This window comes from Conger conger, chromosome 16 (genome assembly GCF_963514075.1).
Source record: "Conger conger chromosome 16, fConCon1.1, whole genome shotgun sequence".
Taxonomy (NCBI): Eukaryota; Metazoa; Chordata; class Actinopteri; order Anguilliformes; family Congridae; genus Conger; species Conger conger.
The window spans coordinates 29,428,763-29,447,515 of NC_083775.1; the positions used below are offsets into that span (position 1 = coordinate 29,428,763).

An 18,753-nucleotide genomic window follows, 5' to 3' on the forward strand; every position below is an offset into this window, starting at 1 on the left:
TAATTAGCCAGAAAACAGGCTGGCCAGATGCACCTCCTATAACAGAGCCGGCAGTTCTTGAAAAGGGTCTTGTGGACAGTTGAGAACGGTTAGACCAGGCTCCGGAGCCACATGCGGGTCGCTGCCTGTGGCTTTGACAAAATATATGTAAATGAACAGCGGTTATTTTTCATAATTATTTTTCATAAGCATTTTAATTTTAATTTATCATTGTTGTGATTCTTACATTCTCCAATTCTGTAGACTATACACCAAATTAAAAAAATGTGTTAATATTTTGTCAACTAAAACAGGCTTCAAAGCCTAGGTCTATCGCCAAGTGCCATTTCCTCTTAATTTTGGCGAACCTCAATAGTGGTGGCTTGCATGGATGTATACACATAAATGGCTAGTCTAGAGCCCCCTCGCTATGGATTCCAAAACCAAAAAAATTGAAAGTCGGAGAGGAAAATAGAGAATTTAATAGCGCGTAGACAGATTTGTTTGCTTTTACCGCCAACGCTGCTGGCTTACTGCTATGCTTGATCTGCAGCGAGAAATTAGCAAACAACAAAACAAGTACTATTGAAAGACATTTCTAGAACAAGCACACTGCATTTGTTGAAAAGTATCCGACTGGGGATGAGAGAGAGCGCGATTCCGGAACTACTGCAGAAAGCTGAGCAGAGCAAATGTACTTTTAAGAGTTGGATCAAATCTCCAAATTCCACTTCTGCTGCCAGTTTTGTGGCAGCTCAAGAGAGCAGTGGAAAGCCATTCTCAGATGGTGAATACATGATTCGCTCATTAAAATATCAGAGCTTCTATTCCCAGACTTCAAAAACAAAACTGAGATAGTTCAGAAAATTTAAGATATGCCTCTCTCCGCAAAGACCTTCACTATTAGTAATGTTCATGGGCTAATTTAGACTTAATAGGCTGTGTTACAATCATTATAAGGCTCCGATACATTTTGCACTGCTTTGAGTCGAGCAAGACAATGACCCAAAGCACATTGTAATAGTTACAAAGGATTGGCTTAAAATCGAGCAGCTCAGTATTCCGGAATGCCCCAGCCCAAGCCTAGACTTAAGGGCCCACTATGTAATTTCCACAGAACGGTCAGTTGCTATTCTAAAAAATGACTTGGGTGGCAACTAAGTACCTCGGTAGATCATGGTACTTGTAGTATTTTAACATCTTGCACTGGCATCTTAGTAACATGGGCAACAACTTTGCTGAGCTCACTGAACTCTGATTCTGAGGCTTTGTTACTGTTGCAGTTCCCATAGGCCTGCTGTGGCAATGTAATGCACACCTGAGGTAGTTAGACATAGTTTATTTGGCAAAACACTTGCAAACCATTATTTTTATATCTTACCAGACCAAAAACAAAGAATAAGACTGAAATGCGGAAGACGAAGATTAACACGCAACTAGTGTCAGTCCAATACTTATTTAACATTTTAATTTTCCTTTTGAAGTGACTTTTACAAGGAACATTACCATTATTTTTATTCAGAGAATAATACCATCCTATTATAACACAGCTTCAACTTTTTCCGTTGAAAGCCATGAGCATTATATTAGCCACCAAAATTGCATAGCGTTTAAATTTCATTGAAAATTGGTGATGACTTGATTATTGCTGTTCAACAACACTCTCCATCTAACTGCAGTGTTAGAGCAAATTTGAATGGAGGAATTAAAATATTCCAAAATCTAAAAGGGCAAAGCACATTCAGACAAACCCGACATGGCCTGCTGCCAAAGACCCATCTACAAATGATCAGTTCTGGGGAGAGAATACTGTTTCTTTTGTTGAAAAAAATGTTGAATAAAATTGAACAATTTTCGGATTTTGTTGGTGAAACGGGAAAAGATGCAACAGGACAAAATGTGTGTGTGAACATTACTGTGCTGTATGTAACACAGTATGTATTCAATATTCTGTAAGCCAATACATCTTCATGTACTTTTGCCCATCCCTGCTCTGCGGACTTGCGCTTGGATGACACAGCAGGTAAGCGGCTTACTCCACAGCTCTCTTGGCTCAGGCGGCTGACGCGATTTAGCACACGACTGTCCCCCACAGAAGCACCCCTGGAGTATGATTCATTACCTACCCGGTCTTTAGCTGAGCAGGCTAACCGTTTCCCTTGCTCCACGGAGCAGCCAGCGAAGGCGGCAGGTTGAAAACTGCAGCAGGCCTACCCTCAGCCCGCAAGAATTTAACAAGCGGGCATTGGAGGAAGCAGCTACTTTTTTTTTCGCGGCACAATCGAACGACGAGCCCATCGTCATCCTTCAAAAACTCCCAAAGAACTATGAAAACGGCACACCGGCTAATTATATTTGTGAGTTAAACTGTAAACTAATTATCTAAAGTGATGCAATTACACGAAAGTGCTGTCTCGCGCATTTGAGGCGTTTGCGCATTTGTTAAAACCGCGGCAATTTCACGCATCGGCGGTTTTCCTTTCACGCTCGGTGAGAATCCCACAGCGTCTCACTCTGCTCTCGTCTTGCCCCGCTCTGAAATCCCCATTTCATGAAAATTCATTTTTCTTTTCATTTCTTTCATACATAGTGTAATGCCGTCGCTCTGCGGGATGCTCAGGAGCAGTGGTGTTGTACACGAAAAAGGGCCGGTGTTGGCGCATGATTGTACTCATCAAGGCGTTGATCAAGGACCATAATTGGTTAACTAGTGGCATCAGATGCTGTAGTGTTGGGCTAAAGCAAAAACCTGGACCCACACCACACTTTTCGTATTACACCCCCTGCTCTAATGCCTGAAACAATGTCTGATAAAGTGTTTGAAGAAAGCTGCTTTTTAGGTTTTGCTGAACAAAATAACCTTGAACATTAGCCATGGCCCAGATTCATGTGATAAAATGTGTGAAAGACCAAAGCCATTTTGGTCACAAGTGTTCTCGTCCATTTCATTTATTATTGTTCTTTAACAAATTGCAATGTGACGAGTATGCACTTATCAGGGATACTGTCAAGGGCAACTGACCACATGCTGCGTTGCTGTCGTATGGCATCTTTCAAAATATTGTGCCGTTCGTCCCACAGGCAATGCATAGTTGTCATTTACCCAGAGTTAGGAAAGGTTCAATCAAGAAGAATCAGCGTCTCATCGCTCTACAGTGACCCTCACTGATCGATCGCGGCCTGCTTGCTCAAGCTGCATGCACAGCATTAAACTCAGTGGTCTCCGAACCTGGTCCTGGACAGCTACTGCTGGTTTGTGTTTTCACCTTAAGATCAGCGCCCTGTGAGTTAACTGTAATGAACTGCTCGAATTGATTAAGTACAGAGTCACAACAAATCCAGTAAAACCAGCAGACCAGACACTGTCACTCTCCAGGACCAGGATTGACAACCACTGATTTAACTCATATCTGTGGTCATATCAAGTCAGGTTTAGAGTGTTAACAGAAGCAGCTGATGATATCACAAACCTAAGAGGAGAGTCCGTACTGGTGTGTACACTGAATACAGAGATTGCAGCAGGAGTGCAGCTGAATATGTCACACCAAATCAGGGTGAAATGTCTGGGGGGGAACATAACCACGAAAAAAAAGAAAAGGCAGAGCATTGTATGAGCGGAACATTTTTCATTTATTTTCTCTCACAGTGTAAAATACCCACTCAAATGATAGCATCAGTTCTGGAGACCGCAGACGAGCTCCAAATCAGCCTCTGCTTCTTCCCCACAGTGGTGTCCTCCAGCTGAGCCGTGCAGTCACTGTGGAGAAGGAGCTGCTTCATCTGCAGCTGGAATGAGTAGCTTGCAGGTACCCCGCTCACCAGAGGGGTTACTGTTCAGTCAAAAGGCGCAAGTGACGATCTGGTCAAATGTGAATTATTAAACGAGGAGGGAAAATCTCCCAAACTGACTGATTAATAGCACTGATATAAAAACAATATACCTCAGCTATGACTTCAAAAGCTTGTTTAGCCTATAGTTCTATTTCAATTATCACACCATGGCTAAACGATCATTCAAGTCCAAATGAAAAATTAGCCAATGCACGTCACTGAGCAACAGTATTGCCCAGGATTTACAAACAATGTAAAGTACAAGTAAACATCAGTGAGGCATAAACTCTTGTTTGATGCCTAGCTAGTTTGGCAGAACAAAAGTTTACCAACATTGCATAGCACCCGCCTGGCACTATGTGCTAGCAGTTGGGAACTATAATTATTCTTGCAATGACATTGTTAATAAAAGTTTTAATTGGATAGTGTCGATAATATGTATTATATTCAGTAGCCGTTTTATAAAAGCAATAACTCACTCCAGGATGTGGTATATTGTAACAGTAGATCCTCGGCTGCGTGTCTTATATGTGATGAAATTACAATATATTACTGTTGTGGGTTATTGCTGAAGTACACCTGGCTATATTCAGCAAACCCCTAGAATTCTCCATGGTGCTGGTTGATGGCTTTTTTGAGGGTGCACTCAGGAGCATTGCAACATATCTGTGTCAGTGGGCTTCATGTGAGCTTTTAAGTTTTATGAAACAAAATGGAGCATGCTCTTATCAGGGATGCTGTCAAGGGGAGCTGAGCACATTCTGATTTTTCTGGCATATGACACCTTTCACACTTTTGTGTCAATGACAAAAGGACAGCATGTTAAATTGCTTTGAAAGCTGTATTTGTAAAAAAAAATCGGCAGTAGAGGTGAAAGGAAAAAGCCTTTCAAATGGCCCTACCATCATCCCCTGGGTGTGGAAGGCAGAAGGCTGGGAGGTCAGGGGGGAGGATCACGCTGACTCTGCCACAGGGAATCAACAAACAGAGATTCAATTTGGTTGCTAGCACTGCATACACAGAAAGTTCTGGAAAAAAGGGCCCTCCACACTGCTCGCCTTTGTTCTGGGCCTCTGACAGCTTTGTGTGGATTTTAAATTGGGCACATCACCTCAGGACCAGAAGAGAGGAGAAAAAACACATTTCTGTGGAGTTTTTTTTTTCCTTCCGCTGGTCAGATTCTGTTTGCCTCTCTGGATGGTAAAACACATTATCTGTGTTATAAATGCTAAGGAGTGCTTCCACTTTGAAGTCTTAATCTGGCCTGAAAAAAATGAGCGTAATTAAAAAGTGCTAAAAGCAAATTGCAGAAGGAAAAGTAAAGAGATGCGTGTACAGCATGCTAACCAGGAAAACTGCAATAGAGAAAGGCGCACCTCTAACATCTTGTGACTCTTTGCTGTGAGACTCAGACATACAGTATACTGTAATGTCTGTCAGTAACAGCCACACGTTTCCCGTATGGTCATGACTGTACATTTCATAAGCTGAAGCTTATTTGGGTTGCTGACATCACTGGTTCTCCTGAGATGAGATGGATGTGGAAAGATGACAGCCCCTTTCAATTCTATGGTTTTACATAATTACATATCTAATCCTTGTCTAGTCCTCACCAGTCCTAGCAGTAAGCTAATTGCACTTCTGTTCTGTTTTGCACTTGAGGACAGTATTCACAGAAGTCATGTGGTTCATTTTAGTGCAATTTGTCAAACCTAAGCCATGCTGCAATGTTCTTTTTGAAGAGAAGGGTTTTTTTTTCCTGACAACTCTATGTTAGCAATATTGTTCAGTCTTTTCCTAAGGATGGAACCATGAACATTTACCATGTAGACAGAGGACTGTAAAGATGTAGCTTTTTCAATTAAAAGAGCATCATATGGTCTAATCTCATGCCCACTCTTTGGTATATTGGCAACCATATATAGCAACATCAGCATAACACTTCATTAGTTTTTCACCTTGCTTATCAGGTGGCCCAAAACGGAGAAGGCTTCCCTGTCTGGTATGATTTCCATGCTCTAGAGGAATGCATTAGCCCAGGGATATCAAACAACAGTCTTACAATCCTGAGGCATTGTTGTATTTTAGCAGATACTGTATGTGCTCAATCTAAGCCTCTCATTTCCACATGCTACATTGGCCACAAACACAAACCTGCAGATACCATGGCCCTCCAGGACAGGAGTTTGACATCTCTGGACTAGAGTAGCAGGGTGAGCTCGGCTAGTTCACTAGTAAGCACAGTGACATGCAGTGAAAGCGAAGGCTCGCAGCAGTTTACCACGACAACACTCCCTGAAGACGTACACTCAAATTCAAAAGAACGTCGTTGCCCTTGGCTAGGGGCAAGTTTGTTTTGTTGCTGACTGGTAACGCGTTCGTGCAACAAATATTTGGAAGAGCGAGAGGCCGGGATTCAAATCCCACATTGGACTCAGGCGATGTACACTTGCAGTCTAGCTAGACTGAGAAGCCACCTGAAGCTGAAAATCAATGAGACAAGTATCAAAAGCAAAACAAAAACAAGAATCCCTGTGCCAGCCTATTGTGTAGAAGAGACTAAATGTTTGCGAACAAATTTGAAAATCAAATTTACAGCTGGGTTTTAACTAGACTACTTGAGTTGAGGTCATCTTGTTTGAAGATGCTATAACAGGGTGCTCAGTTCTCAGCAAGTACTCTGCTCTCCAAACAATCGCACAACATTCATACGAAATCCAGGCTACAAAGTATCGGAGCAGGAAGGGGCATTTTCAGTATGTAAGCAGTACGGTTTCTGACACACACACACACACACACCAACAAACAAATGAGACGGCGGTAGCTGGGATGTGCTGACACAGCCCCTTTGCAGCTCCAGAGGCAGAGGGAATCTGGAGCAATGCGGGTTGGGACTTGCTCCCCTGGTGGCACCAGCTGAACTCCCCTGAACCAAAGGGCGGAGGGTCCCGCTCACGTCTCGAGTGGCCTCGAGAAGGCCCCGCTGAGGTAGACTGTCTGCTTTCAGCTCCTCGAACGGTCGCTCCCTACACCCTGCCCCTTGCCCAAACAGAGGGGATGCTGTCGGTAAACTCCCCCTTTCCCTAGAGAGCACAATGTGGGGATGGCAGAGAGCCTTCGGGGGAATGCACAGAAGTGCTTCCTACAGTCATGAAGAAACAGGCCTAATAACTGTCTGATTTAGCCTCCAGAGAACTGCCAATGCATTTTTGCCCCCTGTTGGGGACATACATCTAATCTCAAGAACTATATATCCTACTCTGCTGAAACATACAATCCAAGGGACATTTAATAAGAACGAATCATATGTTTGAAGATATATTTTCACTGCAACTTGTTTTCGTCCTCCAAAACATTTGTTTTATATCAAAAAATGAAAACACTTTTTATTCCGAGCCTCAGGAGGGTAAGCCTGGAGGAACACCACAGTTCAGAGCCATGAACCCACACACTTTTTAACTTGCCAGCATTTTCAAACTATTTGAATCAACTCCATGAATACCCGTCTAAGTACATCCAAAAATAAACCACGTGACGCACACGGGAGTGGCTGAAAAGCAAGTTAAATACAGAAAGCTTCCGTAAAGTGACCTCACAGGATCTGACCAATGTCTAAGCTGCCCGATCCTTGGCATGTTGATAACCACCGCAGTAAATGCAGCTTCCCGCCACCAATAGGGCAAAGCAAAGAGAGTATCGAGGTCTCTATTTATTTGATGAAACCAGCAGAAGCTCTGAGTCTGGTCCTACGTTGAGGAGGATGCGCAGGAGAGAACATCTGGGTCCCAGCTGTGAGGCACGGCAGTGGGTCTCGTTATCGCTTCATGCCGCGGCCTGTCGCTAAGCAGGTGGCGTAGAGTTGATGGCGCCACACACCCTGCAGAAAGCTCTCTCTTCTCCGCAGACCTCTATAAGCATTAGCTGTGGGGGGTTTCGCTTTCTCCTGCCTACCGTGAGGTGAGCTTGAATTCGAGCCGTTTATCATCACATTTTCTTATGTCACAACGATCTGCGTCTTTTCTCACAGGCATGTGTTGAAGTTCTCAAGGCTCTTCTGCAAGCTTTTAGTCATTTTAACAATCAAACCATTTCTGTGCTTTTCTGTGATGCGTTTAAACAGAGTAGGTCTGCCTCAACGCATAACTAGACTCCATGTTAGCGGCTTAATTTAAATCAGATTTAGAATAAATCTGAATTATGGACACTGGGGATACTGACATGTTTGAAAGCAAAGTAAACCACTTCAATAGCATTGTGAAGAGCTTAATTGGTATATTTGCATTGTGTAAATGCAATATATACTATAATATATGGATAATCTGTATTGTCCTTGACTGTCAACTATACAATTTTTTATTTTTATTTTTTAAAGGCCCCCATAGCCCCATGTGTTAATCTTAAGGAAGATTTTTCCATTTACAGCAGTAGCCTCAAGGCCCCCAACAAAGCTCACACCTGAATAGCATCTATTTAGTGTTTCAACAGTCAAAACCGGCTTTAGCTGATCTAGATTAAGCAGGCCATTATTAAAAGCTGACCGCAGGCCTTGGATTCGGTGAACACCGGTACGACCGCAACCGCATACGAATGAATCCGGCTGGAGCACGCACAGACGCCATGATTTATGTTTTTAATATTTTCTGTAAAACGGACAGGATCTGCAATGGCAGAGAACATTTTGTTCCTCGCCAAAACTTGCTTTCAGGGGCATGCGCGGATACACTCCGCGTTCCGTTGACAGGGTTCGAAATTTGCCCGTTCATCCCTCAATCAATAATTCACAGGCAAGGTCAGTTAAAAAAGTAGGGCTCAGAGCACTTCATTATCCAAGGCGGTTGTATCATCGCCGAAAACGTAGCTTCTGCACTCCCTCACTTACGCGGCCCTGCTGTGCAGCTCTAACACCGTCACCCCTGTCTCGCCCCCAGCCCCTCCCCCCAGCCTGGCCTCTCCATCGCCAGCCTCCTTCCACCGCCGACTGGCCATTCACACAATTTATTGAACCAATCAAAAAGAATTTGATCCCTGCGTTAAATTACATTGAGTGCTTCAAATCAGCAAGTCGCTGATTTGCGATGGAAGAACGAGACCTTCATCAATCCTAAAGTGGCTGTGGCTATTTATGCCAGGGGCTGCTCTGTTGCCGTAGGAGACCGAGCCTTCCAGAGCTGCTGCGTGCTGTCAGTCACAAGGTTTATATGACCCAAATGCCGCTCCATAGCAACACCATGGCTAGTTCAAAACGGTGTGCTGGTGCCAGTGTGAAAGGGGGTTCTGAAGACTCAATGTCCCACAATGCACCTCCTCTGTGTCAGGAAAGACCCACACGACTGCGGACAATAGGCTACAGTATATGCATTTTTAATCAACATCAACAAAACAAAATTTAATGAAATGCAAAGGCATATTTTGAGAATTATACGTGTATACCGCTTGAAAAATAAATCTTTGATTTACCAAGAAGTCAATAATTAAGTGAGGACATTGCGGTGTGAAAGGAGCTGAAAATGGCATTGTAGGGCAACCGATTACTTTTTTCCACTAACGTAAGCTCTATTCCAGCCTATAAACGAGTTAATCCTTCTCCTTAACGGCAATTACTGACAAAGCGCAAAGCCGCACCATCAAGAACAATCGAGGGAAAAATCTCCCCGCTGGCAAAATCGATACAACAGCCTAGATCAAATGCTACCCCTCCCAGCCCCCCACCGCCACAATGTCAGGTCGAGCACATCCCATCTTGAAGACGCACCTCGACAGCTCGTCCCATACGACTGAAGATTGGCCACCCGAGGAAGCCCCCCCCTCCAATCCCGCGCTCTGAGCAGAGGCGAAGGGGCGGGGTCAGGAGGACGGGGGTCCGCGCTCGATCGAGCCCACTCGGGAGAAAGAAGGATGTTCCGTAAACTATCAGGAACATCTGACGGACCCATCGATCCGGGCTGCCCACTGTTCGGCGAGGATGGATTTCACACGAGCGAGCGGGGCGGGGGGTGGGGGCGGGAGGGGGAGGGGGGGGGGGCTTCACGGCGTGGAGAAACCCGACTGAATTCTCTCCCTCATTAGGATTCTAACCCACACTGCAACTCGCTCTGGCTGTCAACCCCCATCCGCCCCCACCCCCCCCCCCTCCCCCCCCCCCCCGCCCTCAGGCCCCCTCCTCCGCCGCTCCACTCTGCGGTTCAAAGATTGACTGTGTTTTTAAGCATGGCCCCGCTAACCCTCATCACGCATTCACACAGACCCGGTCACCAGCACACATGCCCATGTATGATGCATGCGGCTTGTACTACATGTACACGTTCACAGTCAGAAAGCAGGCTCACATATTCTCACAGGTTTAAACCGTTACATGGGAAGCCGCTTTAAAAACTTGATACGTTTTTTATTTTTTTTATTTTTTAAGGCTAGTCTTCGCAGTTCCCTCCGCAAGCCGGCAATGAAATTAGCGCAGACGGCTACAGGCAGCTTTTGAGCTTGTTCTAGCTCTTCTCTGACTGGAATGGAGGGCACGTCAGACGCTCGGGAATGGCCGTACCTCCAGGGGGAAAATCAATCACCCGTCCTGCCCCTTCTGTTCCAGCTGGATTGTACCAAGCCAACAGCAACACACTTGGGAGATGTTCCCAGACATTCACCCTTATTTATAAGGGTTGAGAAAATCCAGAAATTTAACCAACCAAAGCTAAAAAGTCGAGTTGGGCATGAACTACGCCAAACATTCAATAGAAACAGCTGGTAATATACACACAGTGATCACTTTAATATGTATTCATTAGACTCATTTTTTTGACTCGTTAAGTCTTCTGCTGTTGTATACGATCCACTTACACGTTGTGTGTTCAGAGATGCTCTTCTGCATAGCACTGTTGTAATGTGTGGTTATTTGCATTACCGTCACCTTCGTGTCAGCTTTGACCAGTCTGGCCCTTCTCTGACCTCTCTCAATAACAACGCGATTCTGCCAGCAGAAGTGCTGCTCACTAGTGCTTTGTATTTCGCACCATTCTCTGCAAACTCTACTGTTGTGTGTGAAAATCACAGGAGATCCGCAGTTTCTGAGATACTCAATCGACGCTGTCTGGCACCAACATCGTCATTCCATGTCAAAGTCACTTGGATCAAATTTCTTCTCCATTCTAACATTTGGTCTGAAGAACTGAATCTCTTGACCATGTCTGCATGCTGTTATGCATTTACTTGATGAAATATTTGCATTAACAAGTTGGTGTACAGGCCTGCCTAGTAAAGTGATCACTGAGATGACAACTACCTAATATAAAGTACAATAGCATAATTTAAAAAGGTAATAACATTTGCCATGGAGCAAGTTCCACAATAACATCTTTCTGTGATGAAAGCTCACTCCAGACCAGAGACCGATGATTCCGTCATTAGAGCGCTTGTTCTGGTTAATCGAATGTCGCCGAAATCTAATGAAACCTGTCCGTTTCGATCAAGTGAAGAGCACAGATGGTCAGCCACCGTGGTGGAACTCATGAATCTCAACATCGTAGGAGTCAGGGCAAGCACAGAATATCAATGTGTCAAAATAAAGATATTGCTGACAGAATTAGAAATAGAAATGTAAAGGAAAGTTGTAAGCGTTCTCTGCCCTGCAGGCTGTCGTGGAAACCCCATTAATCTGCTCTGCCCTCATCTGCACTCAGTTTTGTGTACTGTCCAGTGACTTTCGGCTCCTGGCCTGGACACAAAGGGCTCGCTTTCCGGGAATCGATGTCGCATGGCCCATGGGTGCAGTCGATGGCTCGGCTTGTGCGCTGGGTGTGGCAGTTGAATGCCGGCATTTTTGTGAACAGAGGCGAGGAGCCTGCAGCTCCAAGCTCACCGTTCAGGTGGAAAACAGGCTCTTAAACCCGCATGGCTCTGGGGGAGATGGTGGCTCCTGCCTAGTCTAATCAGCAGTTAAGTCACTTTGAATAAACGGGTCAGCTAAATAACTGCTATATGAAATACTTATAACAGTATCTTAACAGTTATTCAACAAAATAAAATCATACAATGGCAGTGTTACCCTTCACAGCTGTAAACTGACTTGGTGTTGCTAAAGTGACCAAAGAAAAAAATTGTATGAGTCCATTAATTCACAACAATGGCATGGCTTAACTGAACTGAGTGGGATTGGATGGGTTATAGTTTAGTCATGTTTTCAATACACTTAATCAATAATCTCCTGATTTCAAATGAGCATAAGTATTGCTTATTCAGAGACAATGCAATCGGCAAAACTGCAATCTAAATAGAACATTTACGTATAGAAGGGTATAGAACAGATAAAACCTGGTTTCCACCGTACATGATTAGTAATTTAGGAAATGCCCACAGAAAATCAAGATGGGCTTAAAGGTTTCTTTACTCTTCCCTACTGTCATGACTAGTGTGACAATATAACTGCAAAACATGACAGATCTGCCACTAAACTGAATACATACATTTTTGGCAATAAACTAAACAACATAATTGGCTGATGGTTTAAAAATCCATGCACAGTATGCTCTTTTGAACCATCTTGTCTGGAAAATATTGCAGATATGAAGAATTTATGCAGTAATTTTTTGTTGTTACAACTGTCCGGCATATACAGTGAACACCACAATTCATTGGAAAGTGACATTTTTGGCTATTTAGGATCTGTACTCCAGCACTTGCGTTTGCGTTTGAAAGAATACAATGACAATGAGGTTGAAGTACAGACTTGTCAGCTTTCATTTGAGGGTATGTTCATCCATATCAGATGAACCATTTAGAAATTATAGAACTACAGAAGGTTGCATATCCTTGGCATGCAATGATTGCTTGAAGTCTGCAACGCATAGACATCACCACACGCTGGGTATCTTCCCCAGTGATGCTTTGCCAGGCCTGGACTGCAGCCATCTTAAATTCCTACTTGTTTTGGAGACCCTTTACCTTCAGTCTCCTCTTCATCATGTAAAATGCATGTTCAATTAGATTCAGATCCGGTTATTGACTTGGCCAGTCAAGGATTCTCTCGTTTTTGGCAGTCAAAAACCCCTCTGTCTTATTGCATGATGTAGTGCCATCCAAAAATATGACTTCAGAATTCATTGTTCTACTTGTCTGCAGTCACATCACCAATGAAGACAATGGAGGCCTGGCAGCCATACAGGCCCAAGCACATCACACCTCCTCTACCACGTTTCACATATGGTGGTATGCTTTGTGAATTTCCTTTTCCACACTTTCCTCTTTCCACCACCCAGTTACATGTTAATCTGGGTCTCATCTGTTCCAGAGCTCTTGTGGCTATTTTGGGTGCTTTTTAGCAAACTAATCTCCCCTTCCTGTTCTTCAGGTTTATCAGTGGTTTGTAATTTGTAGCATCCTGCTGGTGTAGTCTTCTAAGTATGGTACACACATTTCACACATCTACACCTGCATCCAGGTTTTGATCATTTGGGCGATTGTCAGTGGGCTTTTCTTGACCGTATTCTCCGGTCATCCATTACACTAGTCTACTGGTCTTTTGATTGAGTTCACCAGTTGTTTTTTTTCTTGTTAATAATGAACCAAACTCTTGACTGGTGATTCACAGGGGTTTTTCAATGTTCCTGATTGATTGATTTCTGAGCCTTATGACGGCCAGCTTAATTTGCATCGACACTGCGGTCTTCCTCTTGTTGTCACACCCAAACATCAATCTCCAAAGGCAATTTCAAAGTCTAGAATCAAGACTAGACATCAACAGCTCTCAAAACACATATGTGAGGGCAATTCAACAATTAAACTTAGGGGGGGACCCTGTACAAAAGGTGCGGTCAAACTCGACGGCAGATGATTCACAAAAAACATTGATTGGCTTTTGAATAGGTTATGAACATGTGCACATCGCATGGGAAAGCCCCAAAATGAGCAATTTCCCATGGTGTGCGATTTGCACCTGGTTTTGGAGCAGGCGGGTGGAGATTAGTGCAATTTGCAGACATAAAAATTGCAACGAGCTGCACTAAAATTGCAATGCACTGCTCAATCGTGACTGACACCCCACCAGCAGTGGCTCTCCTGGCACACATTGAGACAAGAAATTACCAAAAAAGTAAAAATCCATGATGAAAATACCACTTTGCCAGTGCAATGGCTCGCAAGACGCCATGGGGCTTCTGAAACATGGAGCTAAAAGACACTCAGACCAATCACAAACAAATTGAAAGTATCAAAATGAATTAAATGCCAACTTAGAATTAAGGTCAGTACAGAGACAAGTGTTTAATAGAAACATGGATTTAACACGGGAAAATATCAATTAAATTCTGTTTTTGAATACATGCAATTTTAAACAGCCTAATGTAATAATGTGGAACATGTAACATTCTGAGTATCATTCTAAAAAGTAGTTAATTCAGTTTGAATTTTGTGATATTTTTAAGGGATTCACACATGGGCCATATTTCATTTGTGAATAATTTACACTGAAGACGACCATTTCATCGGTGGCATGCAGTACACCTTTCCGGATGTGCTTTTGACTTGCATGTGATTCTTTTGACTTGCATGTGATTTTAGCCACTAATCCAATCGCGTGAAGCAGCCTGCATGTACAACAGTTGTAAACTCCAAGTTATCTATAAACCCTGAAGACGAAAAATCATGAAAAATAAATCGGAAATACGGATGGAGCATATCCACTAAGATCTTTCAGTGAGGAGGTACACTGCTACTGTTGCCAAGTGAACACAACACAAGAAAGAAGACCAAACCTCAGACAAACACCAGGGCTTCAGGAAGGTCAGCACCATCAGTGCACTCAGCAAGCGGTAAAAACAGTTGCAGGCACACATGGGTACACACAGGCAAAGACACTCTCTCTCACAGAAATATTTTATGGACAGACAGGACAGATACAGAAGCATATTTTACTTCTTCACCTTCAGGAAAACCTCCATTGTTTACAAGTGGGAGTTTTCATCTTATGGACTCTTTCTGCGACCGCTTGGAGGAGACCTCCTACTGTTCTTTGAGATAAATATCTGTGCTTCTCCGCACAGCAATATCTAGCCGGACCTCTCAAAAAGAAATACGAAAGCCAAAACAAACTTTCTCTCCTCTACATAGACGCATAAATACATTTGCTGTGCTTCCAAAAGAATGTCCCGCTCCAACTGACCTGCTGTCTGGGAACGACTCAAAAAAAGAAAAAAGCCAGATCGACGAGACATGACAGACATGACAGACACTGAGGCGAACAAAGAGAGTGATTAAAGATTGATGAAAGGCTGACGACAGACTGACGACAGACCGATGAGAGTGAGACTCACGGTGGAGAAGTTGTGCGGCCCACAGTCGTCCCCCCGGTACTTGCAGGACAGCAGCATGTCGTCCAGTTGGTGACCCAGCCGATCCAGGAACTCCAGGCTGGTCCCCTCGAAGTTCCGCGGGGGCAGGAAGAGGCGGAAGTCGGACAGCTTGTCGAACCAGTCGCGCCTGTTCTCCTGCACCAGGTCCGAGACCATGGGCCGGGCGGTCCGGTTGGCCATGAGGAGGCCCAGCCAGTGTCCGGCGAAGTACAGGTCGCTCTTGGTGAGCTTGTAGAGTCTGACGGGGTTGTTGTTGCAGATGGTGACGCCTGGGAAGGGGAGCTCCTTGGCCCACTCCATGTGCACCTTGGTGTAGGTTGGGTAGGAGAGCCAGTAGAGCAAGCGGTTGGAGGACCAGGAGAGCAGGAGGCCCAGGGAGGCGCAGAACGCCAGCAGCCAGAGGGCGCGGTGCTGGGGCGAGGACCCCGGAGAGCACACCTGCTTCAGCCCGTGGAGACGAGTCCTGCCCAAGAAGGCTGCGGTCGCCTGACTGGCCCCGCGGGCGGGCTGCCGGCGCCCCCTTGTGGCCAGGGCTCTCCCGGGGGACCCCCGTCGGGGACAGCGGGGCCGTTCCAGTGCCATGGCGGCCGGCAGAGCTCCTAGCGCAGCGGAGAAAAGGTCATCCCCCAGCCCGGCCTGGAAGGACCAGGCCCACATGAAGAGCCAGGGTGGACGTAAACCTCCGGGGGAGTTAATCCACTGCGACACGCATACACACAAACGCCTGAACACACACAACCAAGCACACACACTCCTACACACACACACACAGACACACAGACACACGCCCCTCTTTTCAGCCGCTCGCTTACGGAGCCGAGAGCCAAGTCAGAGTTGAAGGAAGAGCTCCACTACCGGTTGTGTCTCCCTCCCCTGCTTCTTAAGTCCACCTGAAGCCCCTTCCCATGAGGCTGGTCAGCCTGCCCGATAAAGCAAACACCAACCCCCCCTTTTCCAAGCGTGCCGCCCCTGCTACCGCTCCTCCCAGCGTACAGGAGGGAGAGAGGGAAAGAGCAGGAGGAAGAAAGAGACTACCACTGATAAAAATCCAAGAGGAGGGTGGGAGAAGTTGCAGAAAAGGAAGGGGGGGTGAGTCTTCAGGGTTATCCGTACACAGGCTGCTTCCTTAGACGGAGCTGGGCTGCACGTCCGTGCCTGTAGTGAGCCGGTTCTCAGACCCCGGCTACAGTCAGCCCTCCGTACAGGGACAGCGGTCAGAGGCTTGAGTGGTTTCCATGCCGACACCCACCACGGCCCCACCTCCTCTGTGCATCCCTAATCGTCTTCTACGGTTGCCCGTTGTTTCCTCCTCCTCCTCTCCCTCTCTCTCTCTCTCTTTCTCTCTCTCTCTCTCTCCAAGTGCCGGCTCTTCGCAACAGCAGTTCCCACACTTGGAATTCAGCTCTCTCTCATTCCCTCGTTCTCCCTCCTTTTCCTGCGACACCCCAGGGGAGATCACCAGCAGCTCCCCCCTCCCCAGGGTGAAGGAGAGGCAATCCCCGCGGGAACAGGCGCCGCGTCTCACACGCTTACTTCTCTCCTCGCCCGCAGGGGAGTTCTTCAGAGCCGCTTTCCGATTTATCCCGATGTCCCCAGTTTCCCACGGCCACACTTTTTCTCCGTTCCTCCTTTCAGCCGCCGCGAGTTTGCGTCCTGTTCGTCTGCTTCTTCTCCCTCATTTTATCCCCGCTGCCAAAAAGATATTATCCACAACAAATCAGTCAAACTTGCCTTTTACGCTCCCCCCCCCCCCCCCACCCCGTCTCCTCCTGATACTCCACCCCTTTCTCCAGCCTGGTCCCCCCCCTCCCCTTCCGCCTCGTGCGCTGGCGTTCACTTGTTCACCTGGCTGCCGCGGAGAGGATCATCGAGGTCCGCCCGCGTCTTTTCCTCTCTTTCTCCGGACCGGTCGGCGGCAGTCTGTGTGCGGTCGCGCTAGCCCCCTTCGCGGCGCGCGCTAAGCGGTTCCTCTGCTGCGGCTCGGCGCGGGAGTGTGTGACCGCCTCGTGGGCAGCAAGCGTCTGAAGCGGAGAGAGCCATGCAGCTCTCTGTCAGTCCCTTCTCTCAGCCCCCCCCTTCCCCTCCTCCCCCTCGTCTCCCTCTCTCCCTTTCTCTCTCTCCCTCTCTCCACCCCCTTCTGTTGTTCCCATGGCTCGGTGTTACTGTGCTCTCAGCATTTTAATTTCCAGTGAGTTTTTGCCACATAAATTATTTGCATTTCAGCGAGTAGACCAGAGAGAGAGAATAAGGGAACGGGAGAGGGAGACTGACACAGAAAAGGGAAAAGAGTGATAGAAAGCGGGGAGGGATTGTACAAAGCCTAGGAACAGACAGAAAGAGGCTGCGAGTGGGATGGAATAAGAACTGATTAAGCAGCAATGATCTCGACAAATCCAGCATAATCTACATACATTCAACTGCCTCAATCGATTAGCACTCCGCTAAGCGTGAACTGGAATGATTTCCTTCTCGTTTCTCACTCTATTCTCACTCGAGAACTTTCAGCCAGTTCACCAAACACAGTTTTTCCCTGTGGGTCGACTTCACTGAAGTCACTATACAAAAACAAATGTCAAAAATAAAAATAAATATTACCTTTACACAGGTATACGGGAACTGTAAATGGCCAGGGGGTGCACTGACAAGTCTTCATTTCAGAGATATTTTTACAGATCAGCATTAAAAGAAATGAATCCTTATCACATTTTTTTTTTTTTTTTTTAAGGGGGGGGTGGGCGAACAAGAAGAGAGGGGTGTGGGCGAACGGTAAGAAAGGAAATGGTGTTTTTATTGTGGGTTCTTGCAGTGTGAGAGAAAATTACAGCAGTTATGAATCAAGCTAATTGTGATGGAAAGCCACAGAGCAGTCACAGCAGTTGCGGAAAATTGTGGAAAACTGAAAAGGGCAGAAATTATGAGTGTTTCAAAAAATATTCTATGAAATGCGCAGCAGCGGGAAAATGACAGAAATAACGTATGCAATTGTATTAACAGTAAGACGTGCTTGAAGAAAAAAAGGAGGGGGAAAAAATGTATAATCAGTGGGTAGCTGCTGCTAGTAACACAAGTAAAATGCAGTGATACTGTAGGCTGGTGCATTTGCATGTTTCTGTGTGTGTGTGTCTCTCTCTCTCAATAGGGGTGGCCAAGCCAACCGTATGCTAACATCGTTCTTTAAGATCCCAAGGTTTGCAACAGACCTGGCTTTTTACTTTTTTGGTTTGAATTGCAAGTTAGCATCTAAGTCCTGCACCTTGGTCTGGCAGCCTGCTTTTTCATCACATCGTCTTTTTGAATGTTGGCCGTCTTCAGGTCTTGAGCATTTTGGGAGGAAACAAGCTGGGGTTTTGTATTTTCATTCATCAATTTCCATTGCGACTGCTATGCGTCTGTGTCTTTAACCTTCACGTCGACCTTCATTTAAGGTAGTTTAACCACGTCTGTAGATTAGATGTGAATAATGTTTGTCACTAAATGTGTTAAACTCTTGATTTTCACCTGGTTGCATTTTGATCAAGGTTGATCCAACAGGTTGCTCTGCTTATCACTGAATTAGCATAATTTAATTACCAAATGAAATCAAATAAACATATTTGACATGTTGTTT

At 45.5% G+C, this 18,753-nt stretch overlaps 1 protein-coding gene across 3 annotated transcripts in view; it reads right to left on the bottom strand.

The window, feature by feature from the left end:
* Positions 1–18,753, bottom strand: part of LOC133115238 (acid-sensing ion channel 2-like) — a 404,480-nt gene that overhangs the window by 132,068 nt on the left and 253,659 nt on the right. The window contains exons 1-2 of one of the 3 annotated variants that reach the window (XM_061225046.1): positions 16,992–17,133; positions 15,108–16,835 (exon numbers count right to left, since the gene is read on the bottom strand). The exons of 1 other annotated variant lie outside the window; for it this stretch is intronic. In XM_061225046.1, the coding sequence (XP_061081030.1) occupies positions 15,108–15,803 (696 nt within the window). In that variant the 5' untranslated portion in view covers positions 15,804–16,835; positions 16,992–17,133. Of the gene's footprint in view, positions 1–15,107; positions 16,872–16,991; positions 17,134–18,753 lie in introns of those variants that run through there. One more of the 3 variants, XM_061225045.1, reaches the window with a different exon arrangement.